This window comes from Lithobates pipiens, unplaced genomic scaffold, assembly GCF_037356315.1.
Source record: "Lithobates pipiens isolate NorthernLeopardFrog02 unplaced genomic scaffold, aLitPip1_a1.2 Scaffold_22, whole genome shotgun sequence".
In the NCBI taxonomy this organism is placed as follows: Eukaryota; Metazoa; Chordata; class Amphibia; order Anura; family Ranidae; genus Lithobates; species Lithobates pipiens.
Genome location: NW_027507784.1, coordinates 15,807,569 through 15,823,099, shown reverse-complemented (window position 1 = coordinate 15,823,099; position 15,531 = coordinate 15,807,569). Strand labels below are relative to the sequence as shown.

General features: G+C 44.2%; 2 protein-coding genes across 2 annotated transcripts in view; one reads left to right on the top strand and one right to left on the bottom strand.

The window, feature by feature from the left end:
• The window catches only part of LOC143923342 (kinesin-like protein KIF13A), a 511,776-nt gene that overhangs the window by 432,389 nt on the left and 63,856 nt on the right, over positions 1–15,531 (bottom strand). The window lies entirely within an intron of this gene.
• LOC143923340 (guanylate-binding protein 4-like) overlaps positions 1–15,531 on the top strand; it is a 52,356-nt gene that overhangs the window by 35,882 nt on the left and 943 nt on the right. The window contains exons 6-7 of the mRNA XM_077446952.1: positions 193–473; positions 3,900–4,112. Coding sequence (XP_077303078.1) covers positions 193–473; positions 3,900–4,112 — 494 coding nt within the window. The remainder of the gene's footprint in view (positions 1–192; positions 474–3,899; positions 4,113–15,531) is intronic.

The window sequence follows — 15,531 nt, the reverse complement described above, 5'->3', positions numbered from 1 at the left end:
ATGCAGTATGCATTGGTAAATAGTTGATGATAAATAGTTTTTAGCTGCATTGATTGAGGGTTAAGTTACTAAGGAGGGGTGTTTTTCATCTCATATTGGTTGAGATATTTAAGATAAGATATTTACTCAAGTAAACTCCCTAAACCACGGATGAAGTTCTCATTTTCTCTTTTACATATTTCCTATGTATAGTACTGGGGCAACTAGTGTATAAGTACACAGAAGCCATCACTTCCTCCACTGCTGTGTGTATGGAGGACACTGTGATGAGTATATCGGAGATGGAAAACAAGGCGGCTGTCCAGGAGGCAACTGAACACTATGAGAAGATGATGAGAGAAAGAAGAAAATTCCCCACAGAGACGCTGGAGGAGTTTACCGAGCTGAGTGCTCAGTGTGAGGAAGAAGCTCTTCAGATATTCATTGACAAGTCCTTCAATGACTCGGAACTTATTTTCCATGCACAGTTTATGGTGAGCATGCCTTTCCTCTATGGGCATAATATATACTGTATGTGTATATTGTGCAGAATGCCAGGGATGAGTCTTGGATGGGAGATATACAGTATGCCCTCATTATTGGGGCTGTGGTACATTTAAGGGGAACAAAAATAAGTAGTTGGGAGCAGGATGAGGGGTTCTGAAAACTGACTAATGCCACGTACGCACGATTGGAATTCCGGCCAAAAAAAAAGACTGATGAGAGCTTTTCATCGGAAAATGCAAATTTAGCTGTCCGAAATTCCTGCCAGCCAAAAATTTATAGCATTTTCTCAATTTTTCAGACGGAAAAACGTTCTATCAGAAATTCCGATTCGTGTGTACGCAATTCCGGCACGCCAAAAAAATCACACATGCTCAGATTCAACTACGAGACGGAAGCTATTGGCTACTGGCTATTGAACTTCCTTTTTCTAGTCCCGTCGTACTTGTTGTATGTCACCGTGTTATAAACTATTAGAATTTGGTGTGACCGCGTGTAGGCAAGACAGTTTGAGTGGAATTCCGTCGGGAAAACCATCAGAGCTTTTTCGATCGTGTGTACGCGGCATTACGGTTTTCATAGGATTGTTAAATCCTGATATGAGACCCAGAATTCAGAGACTCAAAGAGCTTTTTGGGTGGGAAAAACCATCTAAAACTACAGAAAGTGTGGTCCTGAAGGGCCAGCAGGTGTCTGTGAGGTGTTGAGTGAACAGAACACAGCTGTGTGGGGACTGTGGACTGTCTTGTAATGGAGATACTGCTGCTGAGTAGACATGGGCACTGTCAAAAAATTTGTTTCGTTTCATTCTGTTTTTGTTTCGTACAAAAAAAAAATCGTATTTGGTAATTCGTGTACGAAATTCAATTCCGATTCGTATGAAATACAATTTTTTTTCCGTTAAATTCGTAAACTTTTTGTTAAAATAACGAAAGTTCGTTATGATGAATTTATCATTATGAGGGGCTCCCACTATCCCTGTGCTGTGCTTTTTAACCTTTAGTTTAGTTAACTTTTCGTAAAAATAACGAAAGTTCATCATGAGGGGTTCCCACCATCCCTGTGCTGACTTCCTGGGTTTTTAAATTTTAGGTTTGTTAACTTTTCGTAACAATTACGAATGTTCATCTGATGAATTTATTAGTGCTGAGTTCCCGGGTCTGAGTGTACACCCGCTGTGCCCATTATGAGGGGTTCCCACCATCCCTGTGCTGTGCTGACTTGAACAAAACACCAGTCACAATTCTGTTAATTTGGATCTGAAATTTGTTAACGAAATTTCATATTTCGTATAACATTCGTAAGCATAGAAATTCCCCATAGGGTTCCCACCATCCCTGTGCTGTGCTGACTTCCTGGGGTTTTAACTTTTAGGTTCGTCAACTTTTCGTAACAATTACGAATTTTCGTTATGAATTTGGATCCGAAATTCGTAAACAAAATTTTGTATTTCGTACTTAATTCGTATACATAAAAAAAAATCGTATTTCGGATTTGTACGAATGTACGAAACTAAATCGCACATGTCTACTGATGAGTTCTTGCGATATTTCTGGACCCTTGAAGCAGTTGGGAACTTTAAAATTCCCATGGTGGGGCAAGATTGTGACAGTGGTGAGCCAAAGTCTTATTTTGTGTACCAGAAGTGTAGACTGTTTTGTTTCGTTTTTCCATGCTGTAGTACAGTAAGCTGTTTTCAGTCAACTTTTGGAAAATGAAGACTGTTGCTTTTACCCACATGGCTGGCTGGTGATACCGGACCCCCCCCCCCCCCAAATATCACAGTACATTATATATATATATATATATATATATTCATATGTAGCACTGACCCCTCTGCCACAGACTTGGTTGAAAAACTTAGTTGCAAATGGAAGGCTAGAGGTAGAACTTTCTTACTGTACCAGTATCTTGCAGCCGGTCCGGCGATACCATAAGAAATGTGGATTCAATCAGTGTCCTTAACAGCTCAGCTTCCAGGCTCTTACCGAGCAGCCAGCCTTGTGCGTGGCCCTCTTACTGAAGAGTCCTCCCCTGGTTGCATGTAGAGTTGCTGGGCCTCTCCAAACCCGAGACGGCACGGGAACACCTTAGAATCCTCCCTTCCAGTTACTGCGCCTCGGATTAGCCAGTTGCGAGGCTCGGAAACGGATGGATCCGCACCCCAGGCCATGAGGGCCCCTGGGGTTTGGTCAGGAGGACCAGTACCACGGAGTCAACAACAACTTCTGGACCGGAAGCCAGAACCACGTGACTTCGGCAACCTTAAGTACCCTCTCCCGGAATACACAGCTGAACCAACGCGCCCACTGATAGGCTCAGAGAGAGAGAGATTGCGTCTAACCAGGCTGCGGTCCAATGCCTCTCACAGGTGCAAACCCCACCTATGACCAGGCAGAACATTGATACAGCCCAGCCAAACTGACGCCGAAGCATAATTTCACACAATTGACCCCAAAACTCAACTACATTTTTGGGCAAAAACTACATTTACATATATAGCGCAGACTCATAAGGAGTACCGGCGCTACATCTACATACCGGTATATAAAAATCTAAAGCCAAAACTGTTTTATTATTGGGAACAATTATAACCCTTGCAGATTTGCATTGTTTTCTGGATCTTGCTGGGAAGATTCACTTGTTTTTTCCTGGTGACCATTGTCTTAAAGTGGTTGTAAACCCTTACAAACCACTTTGACCTACAGGTAAGCCTAGATTAAGGCTTACCTGTAGGTCCAAGAAATATCTCCCAAACCTATACGGTTAAGGAGATATTTGCCCGAAGATGGGCACCGCTGTCTACGGCGCATGCGCACTGAGCGTGGCATCCTCAATAACGAAGATGCCGCGCAATGTCGCGCGTCTCGGCTCCCGTGCGCATGCGCGGGAGTGACGTCATCGCGGCTTCGCCGAATGACAGTGGCGGGGCTGCGAGACCCACCGAGAAGATGGATGCGGCGGACTACAGGGGACAGCGGTGACTTCGCTGGCTCCTGTGTCAGGTAAGTGACACATAATGGACTACTATACGATGCGATGCAATGCATAGTAGTCAATTATGCTTTGCCTTTGCAGGGAATGAAAGAGGAAGTAAACTGATCAGGGTTTACTTCCTTTTTAAGAGCAGAAAGTCAAGAGGAATTCGTTTTTCGCCTATATAAGAAAATCTTCTACTAGGGAATGTAGCTCTGGTGAGAACTGCCCAAAAATGAAAGAAACAAGTTTTGGTTTTATGTATACTTTATGTAAAATGGAGTAAAATAACGTACTCTTTGGTTCCTTGGGGTAGCCAGCTAGAATGCCTGTGTCACGGTACTGGGAAATAGCAAGAAATTCATATATTTGACAGGAAGTAGATGCTTAACGTAGTGTGGAACTCATATGACCTGCCATCCTCACCACTTTACTTCCAGCGGAATATAGAGGAGAAAAAGAGAACATTTTCTGAGATGAATGAAGTGGAATCTCAAAATTACTGTAATCAGCTCATCAAAAAGCATTCTAGAAACCTTGAGGAAGCCTTGCAACAAGGCTTGTACTACAAACCAGGCGGGTACCAGAAGTTCCAGGAGGATATGGCACTGATAGAAGAGAGATACAACAGTGAACCAAGAAAAGGTGTAGAGGTAGGTATTGGTACAACTAAGCTAAAAGCCTTTTTGCATTAAAGTGAACTTTACTCAACACTACATATAAACTCAAACTCAAATTTTAGGAAAATAATCAATGTTTATAACATGCCTCTAAGCCCTTGTACACACGGTCAGAGATTCCGACGGAATGTGTCCGATCGGACCGTGTTGTCGGGTAATCCGACTGTGTGTGGTCTCCATCGGACTGTTTCCATCGGAGTATCCGACGGACCAAGTTTTCCAACTTGTTGGTAAAATTTTCCGTCAAAATGCTCCGATCGGACATACTCTGATCATGTGTAGAGAATTCCGATCGGACAAAGTGCCACGCATGCTCAGATCAAATTCCTACACCAAAGCTATTGGCTACTAGCTTGAACGTAGTCCCATCGTAACGAAATAACGTCATCACGTCGGATTTTCCGACAACTTTGTCCAACCGTGCATTTGGTTGGTTGTCGGAATCTCCGACCGTGTGTACAAGGGCTAAAAGTCAGACAGAAAGAGTTATGTGTGACCCCCCCCCCCAAATCTCAGCCTGCCGTGCTTGTCATTGGTGGGAATGGATATTATGTGTCTCCTCCGCCAACTTAAAATGATTTTAAAGGAAGCAATTCAGAACTGGGATTATCCAAGATATTGCATATAATGGGATTCGCTTCAAGCAATAGGAGAATTATGGATGCAGCCACTCACCAAGTTATATTTATGAGGCTCCCCTGTCAACTTCTATTAGTACTCATTTACATAGGTGCCAAGACGTGCTGCAGGCAATGGAGATGGGGTAGCTGTTTAGACTTAACCTCATAACTGAGTCTGACAGGCGTGCAGGGACGGTTGTAGTGCACACCCCATGTAGCAGCTGATGGTGAAAAGGGATCCCCCACCCTGCAAAGCCAGGCACACCAAATTTCCACAGGTTCACTTGAGACAAGAAAACAGTCCAGCAGCTTTGTTTTGGTTTTATTTAGGGGTATTGAACTTAGATGGAGATAGGGGTATTATGGGATGCCCACTTGACTGGAACAAAGTCTCTTCATGGGCAAACTCTATGTATACTTCTCATCCTCCAGCACATCATTTGCTTGCAGAACAACTGGAACACTTGGCAGACAGGGACCCCTTTGATGTTTAAAAAAAGTCCAGTGTTCAGCTATATTACTGTGGCTACTGATCCCAGCACCACTTCTTCCGGCATTGCCAGTCCACCTGGCTGAGGCTACCTCTTTTTCTAGCCATTCTGGCTACTTCCCACAGTCCTTCCAGACTGTCTCACTCACCAGCCATTCGGCTGTCTTCTCCCTGGAGATATCCTGGACTAGCTTGCTGGCTCCTGCTGCCCTCCCTCTAGCTCCCATACTTCTGAACAGGACTCCTCCTTGTGTTTTCAAAGGATCCCTCCAGCACCTGAGCCCCAAGCCCAAGGTCACCCTCCTCCCGGACTAGGGTGCTACCCCCAAGGGACTCCGCACAGCCTCCTCACACTCCATCTCCAAACTTCCTGCTGGACTAACTCTGAGTATTTATGAGGTGCCTTTCCCCTGCCAGCCCCTCTGGGGCCCACATGAATACACCAGACAGATCCACCTAGACCCCTTCCAGCTGCTTCTGGAATTTTCTCCAAGTTTCCAGCAAGCAGGGGGAGTCACCAGAGATGCTGCTGATGAGTCATCCAGTCTCCCTGAGTCACTCATCCCTGACCCACAAGCCAAACAGTTGGCTTACTCTACAGAAAAACATATGTACAACCTAGCACTCTACACTGGAGGGTGCTACACTTAAACATGGATTCATCACAGTTTACTACATTAGTTGTACCTGTTTGTCTGCAACTCTTTCTCCTCTAAAGCATTTTAAAACACACAGATCAAAGGCTATTTCCCAGCTCAAGAAGGCAGGGTCAGGGATATGATGTCAAATAGGAGCGCTAAGTGTAATCTGAAACCCAAGTGAAGGGAATAGAAACACACCCCTCTACACAGCCTCAAAAGGAAACAAGTACAGCTGAAGCTGTCAATCACCTTCTGTGTGCTGCAGAGCCATCTCCTAAGATTGCCTGTTCTGGAGTTAGACTGCCAAAGGGGACTCATGCAGATAGCAGATGGAGAGATGAGAGATCAAAGGGAACCACACTAGGTTCTTTGGATTATGGCAAGTACACACTATAGTGGGATATGCTTTGTTCATTCTTAATCTCTGAGGTTTACAACCACTTTAAAGTTGAACTCCAACCTTATCTTTTCCTTTCCACACTTGTAGTAAGTCCCGCCCCGGTGTTGAAACTACGAGATGTAAATTCCCTGCAAACATTTCCATATTATAACCTTTTGAGACTGCAGCAGCTTCCTTGAGCCCTCCTTCATTTTCTATCTGAGCAACTTCAGTCGTTTCTCAATCCCCTTTCCTTCTAATACTGAATGAATGAATGAATGAATGAATGACTTGTATAGCGCTACCTATACGAACTGAATCACCTCAGGGCGCTTCCTTGCTCACTTGCTCCATCTGCAGCTTTTATGCGGTCCTTTAACCTGTAGGGTCCCGACGCACTTACAACATTGACATACACATACACATATATTATGGCCAATTTTTTTTGGACAGGGTCTAATTAACCTACCAGCATGTCTTTTGGTACTATCACTACCCCGCCTCTCACGGCTATTCGTTTTTTCTGCCAGCAACCATTTTGTTCCACTTCATCCCTTTGGAAGAACACGATCTTCTCTCCTCTCCCTACACAACATTGTATGTACTGTAGCCGCCGGGGGAGCATCAAAGTGGAATACGCCTTGTGATAGCAATAAAGTTAAATGAAAATATTTTTTTCAAAAAGTGTAAAAAAATCTTTTTACATTTAAATAAAGTAAATAAAAATAATTGTGTACCTGTAGTCATGATCCCAGGTGCTCCAAATATTGGCAACCACGCACCTGAATGATGGGCTGTCTGCTGCTGTAAGCATGTATCGCCACATCCAGTGCTTACCTACTGTTAGGAACAAATTACGGCTCTGGGTGCAGATAGATTGTGTCCTAGGGTAGAGATCCATCGCCCGGGTCTGACCATCAACATTCCTCAGTGCCTGCCCACTGGCCATCCCACTAAACCCATCAGTGCACCCACTTTTATTTTAACACTCTTACAACGTAATATATCCTCTATTCCATGTCCTCCTCCTTCTCCAGTCCCATCTCCCCTCCTACAATATCATCTCGTCCACCCCATGTACTCCTCCAGTCCCATCTCCCCTCCTACAATATCATCTCGTCCACCCCATGTACTCCTCCAGTCACATCTCCTCCATTCTATGTCCTCCTCCTTCTCCAGCCCCCCCCCATCCCATGTTCTCCTCCATCCCATGTCCTTTTTCTCTTCCAGTCCAATCTCCTCTATCCCTTGTCCTCTTGCTCCTCCATCCCAGGTCCTCCATCCCAGGTCCTCCATCCCAGGTCCTCATTCTCCTGCCGTCCCATCTCCTTCATCCTATGTCCTCCTTCTCCAGTCCCACCTTCTCCTCCAGTCCCACCTCTTTCTCCAGTCCCACCTCTTTCTCCAGTCCCATCTCCTCCATCCCTTGTCCTCCTCCTCCTTCAGTCCCATCTCATCCATCCCATGTCCTCTTCCTCTAGTCCCAGCTCCTTCCTCTAGTCCCATCTCCAACTCAATGGAGCTCACCCAGCAGGATCAAGTCATAGGTAACAGGGGTCCTTCCAGCTTCAAGCTCCTCTCGGCTTTAATAGCTCAACAGCCATCTCTCTCCAAACACACTTCTCCTCTCTGACATTTTCAACTCAGCTGAAAATAAGCAGGTCTGAAGGGGTAGTACCTGCCCTCTTCAATTAACCCCTTCTTAACCCTGCCCCAGGTTAACTCTCCTCAAGGTGTACAATGATAGATAATGATGAATTTGTAATAACTCACTATCACTCTTCTCCGACATCTTACAGGCAGAAATGAAGAAAATGGATTGTGGGACTTTAAATGAGGCATGGATATGTGTTTGAAATGGTCTAGGATACCTAAAATTTAATTAAGTGTCACTGTCCCTGCGGGAAAAATCTGTATACCATAGAAAGTTGCTAATCAATCCAATAAATTAAATACAAATACTAAATAGTAGGTATATATAATGTATCATAATATATAATACATGGGTCATGCAAAAAAAAAGCATAATTAATTGTAGTAATAATCATGTTGACATATTTAATGTATATAATGGATAGACATAATTGGTACAAGCAATCACAATTAAAAAATTGAATGGCTATACAGAGCAAGTAAACATGGTTATCCAAGTAAATATAACTATAAATGATAAAATAAATTCATGATTGTAGCAAACTTGCCTTGGCATCCCTGAGTATGGACTCTACGCGTTTCATGGCGATTTCAGCCAATCATCAGGAGTGGAATGCATCAAAAATGGCTAAATAAAGAGATGCAATGGGTAAGTAAATAGGTCGGTCACAGTCTCATACGAAAAATCATTGCTTTCAAAAAGAGAGCAGGTGTTAAAAGTAGATACATTACCTTTGGCCACGTTCAGATGAATAACCCAACAGACCCAAAAAGGGAATAGGATGGTGGCACTGAATGAGTCGTCTCCCCCTGGGTTGAGGCGGGGACACATCCCCTTCACCCTAAGCCATAGCTCTCCAAGGAACATGGAGGAATATAGAAGGGGCAGTGGCAAACAGCGGCCAGCGGGAGAAGCGAACAGCCACATCACAATGCCAGAGTGTGAGGTATGCACATCTGGGCCGCAGATCAGTTCTAAAAGAATAAATAAATAAAATGAATATAATAAAGTAAAATAAAATAAAATAAAAGTTGGATGATACAAGCTAACCATGACTAATGATGACGTTTTAAGTGTATAAAAAAAAAAATGTTATGCAATGTGTGTAAAGTGAGGGGGGTTGCAAAAAATAACACTATCCACCTAGGCTTAAACACCTATCAAAAAGTAACCAGGTGGGGGGGCGTGGCTACCGCGCACGCGGATGGACGTGTGAAGCAATAGCTCCGCACCACCGAGAGCCTGCATCGCATACCGGGACGGCTTGACAAGCCCAGACTGACATCACCGGGCGTCGGAACCCCCGCCGTCGTAGCGAGATGACCCGCAAACGGAAAGGCTTGCCGCAACTAAAGAAATTGCCTCAGTTCTTCCCGAGGAATCCCCGAGGCCTAATCCAAGATGGCGCCGGCGAATCTTCTCCTTCGGCTTCCAGCGGCTCCGGGTCGGCGGCGTCCAGCCCAGGAGCGAATAAGCGACTGTCGAATAGATCGCCGGAGGCGTCCACTCCTCTATCCCTCAGTCCAGCGAAATCCAAGCCGCGGATGGCGAATCTTCTTAGCGCGGAACAGGTTAGTGGAGACGGTGACCAACTAGAGGACACTAGAGAAATCACAGATACCATTGACTCATTTCCTACTTCTAACCAACCTGTGTCCGATACTACGCTTAAAGACATGTTGGTCTCCCTGCGTAGCACGATCCACGCGGATATTATGGACTGCATGAGGGGGTTCAAGGCAGACATCACTGCAGTGGGGGCCCGCATTGATCATGTCGAACATAAAATGGGGGAATTTGCGACCACCATAAATTCTGTGGTAGACGCACATAACAGCCAATCGGATGAAGTGGAATGGCTTAAAATGAAAGTCGCAGACCTCGAAGATAGATCCAGACGGAACAATCTTAAGCTGAGAGGGGTCCCTGAACTGATCCTACCGGGTCAATTATTGCAGTATGCCCAAGAATTGTTGGGAGCCTACCTTCCAGACTTATCCGCCTCCGACTTGGCCATAGACAGAATTCATCGCCTGCCAAAGCCGTCACACATCCCGGACAACGTCCCCAGAGATGTTCTCATGAGGGTCCATTTCTTTCAAGTAAAGGAGAAGTTTGCCTTAGCCTTTCGGACCACTAAACAACCGCCGGAGCGCTACGCCAGTCTGCAAGTATTCGCTGACCTGTCGCAACATACAATGCAGAAGCGGAAAGCACTACTGCCCATTACCAAGGCCCTTCGCAACCACGCTATCCTGTACAGATGGGGCTACCCATGTAAACTCTCTATATCCAGAGAGGGCCAAACGACGGTCATCAACAACCTCGAAGATGGTCTGGACTTACTTAGGCTTTGGGATATCCTCCCCGCCCAGACAGAAGCCACTTCCACGCCGCTGACTAAACCGTCAACACACGATACTTGGCAAGTAGTGTCGCGCAAGAAAAAATCTGCAAAACGCAACGTTTAAGTCCTGGTATTCGTTTTCATTTATGTTTTCACAATGTTACCTGTTTTATGTGCTCTCGGTGTTGGCTCGCTGAACTTTGTGAGCTCTTTGTCCCCCTGACAATCGCATGAGAGGCAGGATATCTGCCCACAGATTCCCAATGGATCGCTCTTTTTACATACGTGGCCCAAGCCACAGCTTCGGCACTGTTTTTTTTCTTACTTACCTTTTCTTCTGGACTTACCCCCATGTTCAATGTCCCCCCTCCTCTTACGCCTCCTCTATTCCTGGAAGTCGTCAAGTTTTTACTCGAGATCGAACCTGCGATGTTAAAATCCTACCGCTCAAGAAATGCTACAAGCTGAGTTTACACGCCCATGGTCTCCTGGAGATGCCCCTGGAATGGCGGGGATATGCTGTCCTATATGTACCTCATTTCATACCAACCCAAAATGCTGAACTTTGTCTCATTTAATGTCCATGGTCTGAACCACCCTGCAAAGAGGGCTTCTGCATGGAAAGAGGCCCTGAAGCTCCATGCAGATGTACTTTGTCTACAAGAATCACATTTCCTTGCCTCTGACCCACCACCGTTTCGCAATAAGCAATTTCCACACATTTTCTCTGCATCTGCTAATCAGAAACGCAAGGGTGTCCTGATCGCCATTAGAGACACGGTTGCCTTTTCCCTTGTACATTCAGTATCAGACACAGAGGGCAGATACCTTATTGTGGTAGGATCGCTCAACTCGAAACTGTATACTATTGTTTGCCTGTACGCCCCTAATTCTCATCAGATAAGATTTCTTCAGCGCCTACTCAAAAGAGTCAAGGACATTCGACAAGGAGCTCTGATTCTGTGCGGGGACTATAACATCGCTTCTGATTACACTGTGGATACTACTACTAGATCGCGGAGACCTCTTCCATCATTACAACGTTTACTTCACGAAGAAGAACTTTTCGATATTTGGAGGTGCCAGCACTCTAATGAGAGAGACTACTCATTTTTTTCTTCTAGACACAATACTTATTCGAGAATTGATATGATACTTGTGGATAGATTCTTGCTCCAGGCAGTGTCCTCCTCCGCTATCCACGGCATTTCCTGGTCTGATCATGCCCCGGTCTCTGCTGTGGTGGCGGGGGAGGTCAGCCGCCCTGCATCGGGTATTTGGAGAGCGAATACTGAAGTGTTTGGATCTCCAACCCTTATGGGAGAAATTACTGATAGCCTTAGGGAGTTTTTTCTCTTTAACACTAATTCGGTACCTGATCCTATGGTTCTCTGGTGTGCACACAAAGCCTTTGTGAGAGGGTTGTTGTTACAGGCTAACGTTCGACTTAGGAAAGCAAGATCTATAAAACTAGATGGTCTCCTCAGAGATATTAAACTGTTAGATACACAGAATAAAATAACTCCTTGCCCCAAAAGGGCGCACAAAATAGATGCTCTCCGGTCCGAACTGAGGCTTTTATTGCTAGAAAACCATACCAAAACCCTAGCCTATTTTAAATTAACGCACTACTCAGCGGGTAATAGGGCAGGTAGACATTTAGCACGCCGTTTGAAAGAACATAGAGCTAGAACTACCATCCCCTATTTACTTAACTCCACGGACAAAAGTAAAATATGTAATCCCAAAAGCATAGCGGACTCTTTTGCGAAATACTATTCCTCCCTTTACAATATCAACTCAGACCCCAAGACCGCTCAGCCCACTGTAGACGATATTCAAAATTTTTTAGATGGTATTTCACTCCCAAGGCTTTCTGAAGGCCAACTTCTGAGTCTCAATGCTCCTATATCGCAGACTGAGATCCAGAGAGTCATTGGATCCTTGCCACTGGGCAAGTCCCCAGGTTCGGATGGCCTTCCAGGGGAATACTACCGTAAATTTACCGAAATCTTGTCCCCTACCCTTCAGGATGTTTATGCCCAAGCGACTGCTTCCTCTCTGTTTCCACCTGAGATGCTTAGTGCCTTTATTGTCACTATTCCTAAACCAGGCAAATCCCCAGATACACCACCTAACTTTCGCCCAATCTCACTTTTAAATACCGATGTGAAAATATATGCAAAAATTTTAGCCCAAAGACTACTTCCTATACTTCCCACGCTTATTAACCCGGATCAGTCGAGGTTTACCCAGGGCCGACAGGCATCAGATGCCACTAGAAGGGTGATAGATGTGGTGTGTTATGCGAGAGTCTGTCGGACGCCTTCTCTGCTCCTCTCTTTGGATGCGGAGAAGGCGTTTGACAGAATACATTGGGGCTACATGCAGTCCACTCTCGCTGGCTTTGGATTTGGGGGTCCCATCCTGTCTGCTATACTGTCTTTATACTCAAACCCTTCGGCAAAGGTGTATACATCTAATACTCTCTCTGAGTCCTTTGATATAACTAATGGTACGAGACAGGGGTGCCCCCTATCCCCTTCCATTTTTAATTTACTAATAGAACCTTTAGCTGAGAAGATCAGGACCCACCCGGACATTCAGGGATTCTCTTTCCATAAAAAGCAACATAAAATAAATCTCTTTGCAGACGATATCATCTTATTTCTCACTTCCCCAGTCAAATCTTTACGATACACCCAATCCCTTTTAGATCAATTCAGTAAAATCTCATATTATAAAGTTAACGCGTCTAAATCTCTCATACTCCCTCTAGTCATCCCGCAGGAGCTTCGTTCTAACTTGCAAACACTTTACCCTTACTCGTGGAAATCAGACAGCATACCCTACTTAGGACTCCAGATAACATCAGACCCTAACAAATTAGCAGATATTAATTATTCTATACTACTCCAAAAATTAACCTCTGAGACTAGACGTATCGCTAAAACTGAATTGACTTGGTCGGGACGCCTGGCCTCTTTTAAAATGCTCCTGCTCCCCCAGATTCTTTATGTATTTCGTACCCTCCCCATACCACTTAAAGCCACCCATTTTAAGTCGCTCAACACCCTCCTACAGAGTTACATATGGCGTGCTCAAAAACCAAGATGCTCAAAAACCCTCCTAATTAAAAATAGGAGGGCGGGAGGTATGGGCCACATCGAGTTACAGGATTATTTTAGGGCGAGCTTGCTTACTCAGCTTAAGACCTGGTTAGATGGGCAATCACCTTCCCTTTGGCGGGACATTGAACAATTTATGTCCACGACTAAAGACCTCCCTGCACTCCTTTGGCTTGACCGCTGGAGGCCCTTCCCTTTACGACAACTACCTCTCACACTACATGCCTCTCTCTGGGCATGGAGGGGCCTCCCGTGGACTGGCTCGCTGGAGTCGGGAGTGATAGCGGTCCCACTGGGGATTGAGCTGCTCACTAGGGCAATTTCTAACCTCGATCTCCGAAGCTGGCAACTCAAGGGTATCACCTTAATGTCGGATATACTTGTTGGGGGACAGATCAAAGATTTTACAGTACTTCAAGCTGAATATGGTCTTGGACAGGGTGAGCTCTATAAATTTGGTCAAGTGTCTCGCTTCATGCGCTCACTACCCACGCAACAGATATACTTGCATAAAGATGTTTGGGAATTTTATATGAATAAGAACGTAAAGACAAAGGGTGTCTCTCTCTTCTATGGCCTCCTCCAGCACAAGAACGTGTTTATTCGGTCCTCCCCATTTCTGAAATGGGAAGAAGACTTGGGGAAATCTTATACATCAAAACAATGGCAATTGGCCTTTAATTCAATCTACAAAGCCTCCAAATGCATAAACCATTGGGAGCTACACCAAAAGATTGCTTTAAGATGGTATCTCACACCATATCGACTGTCTAAATTTTCTGAAGGAAACTCCAATTTGTGCTGGAGGGGCTGTGGAGGTGTAGGCACCCTTAAACATATTTTTTGGTCCTGCAAACACTTGACCAGCTTCTGGAATAGCACGTTCAAGCTGATCTCCTCCATAACGGGTATTATAGCATCCCCTGAGGCTGGACTGGGCATGCTTAATCTGGGAATAGAGCTCTACCCCCCACCCAGTACCGTACGATAGTTACGCATATTCTACTAGCTGCTAGATCCTTAATTACCAAAAAATGGAAATCTGCTGAGGTACCGAATCTCTCAGAAGTAATTGGGATTGTTAAAACTAATTGTATATTTGAAACTAAATTACTTCTTAGGTTGAGTAATGGTATGACGCGTGCTAATGTATGGAAAGCGTGGAAAGCTCGATTTCATTAACAAGCATTATTAGCCACAGCAAAGTCTATAATCCAGGTCCATCTCACATCTCCATCTCACATCTCACTTCCTCGAACCCTTTTACCCCTATTCTTTCCTCCCCTCTTTTTTCCCTCTAACCCACTTTCCCTCCTCTGTAGCTTAGTTGCTTCCTTTTACTGCTTTTTCTCTAGATAAGGTATAGCATGAAGCAGTTTGATAACTGATACATGACTCACTATCCCTTTCTCTGTTTCCTTACTTCTCTTTTATCTTGGTATCCCTCTAACTCAATTGAAAATGCACTGCTGAAGACTATCTTGTTCTTATAGCATTAGCTACACCATTTGGTAGAGTATTGAGGTCCAACCTGAACTAGAGTGGATTTATAAAGGGTGTACCTTATGTTCTGTTGTGTATGGTATAACCTGATGTTTACATCTTATACTCCTGTATGTCTTCTCCTTACATTCTTTCTATAATGTAAAATGTATGTCCTTACCCTTGAAAATCTTAATAAAAATATTTGGAAAAAAAAAAGTGACTAGGTGATGAAAAACATATTACAAATAAGTGGGTGTATATATAATGACATAAAATAAATGGTAAGTAGTAAGTGATAGCCATATTTGATGCATCCCACTCCTGATGATTGGCTGAAATCGCCATGAAACGCGTAGAGTCCATACTCAGGGATGCCAAGTCAAGTTTGCTACAATCATGAATTTCTTTTATCATTTATAGTTATATTTATTAGGATAACCATGTTTACTTGCTCTGTATATCCATTCAATTTTTTAATTGTGATTGCTTGTACCAATTATGTCTAATCATTATATACATAAAATATGTCAACATGATTATTACTACAATTAATTATGCTTTTTTTTTTGCATGACCCATGTATTATATATTATGATACATTATATATACCTACTATTCAGTATTTATATTTAATTTATTGGATTGATT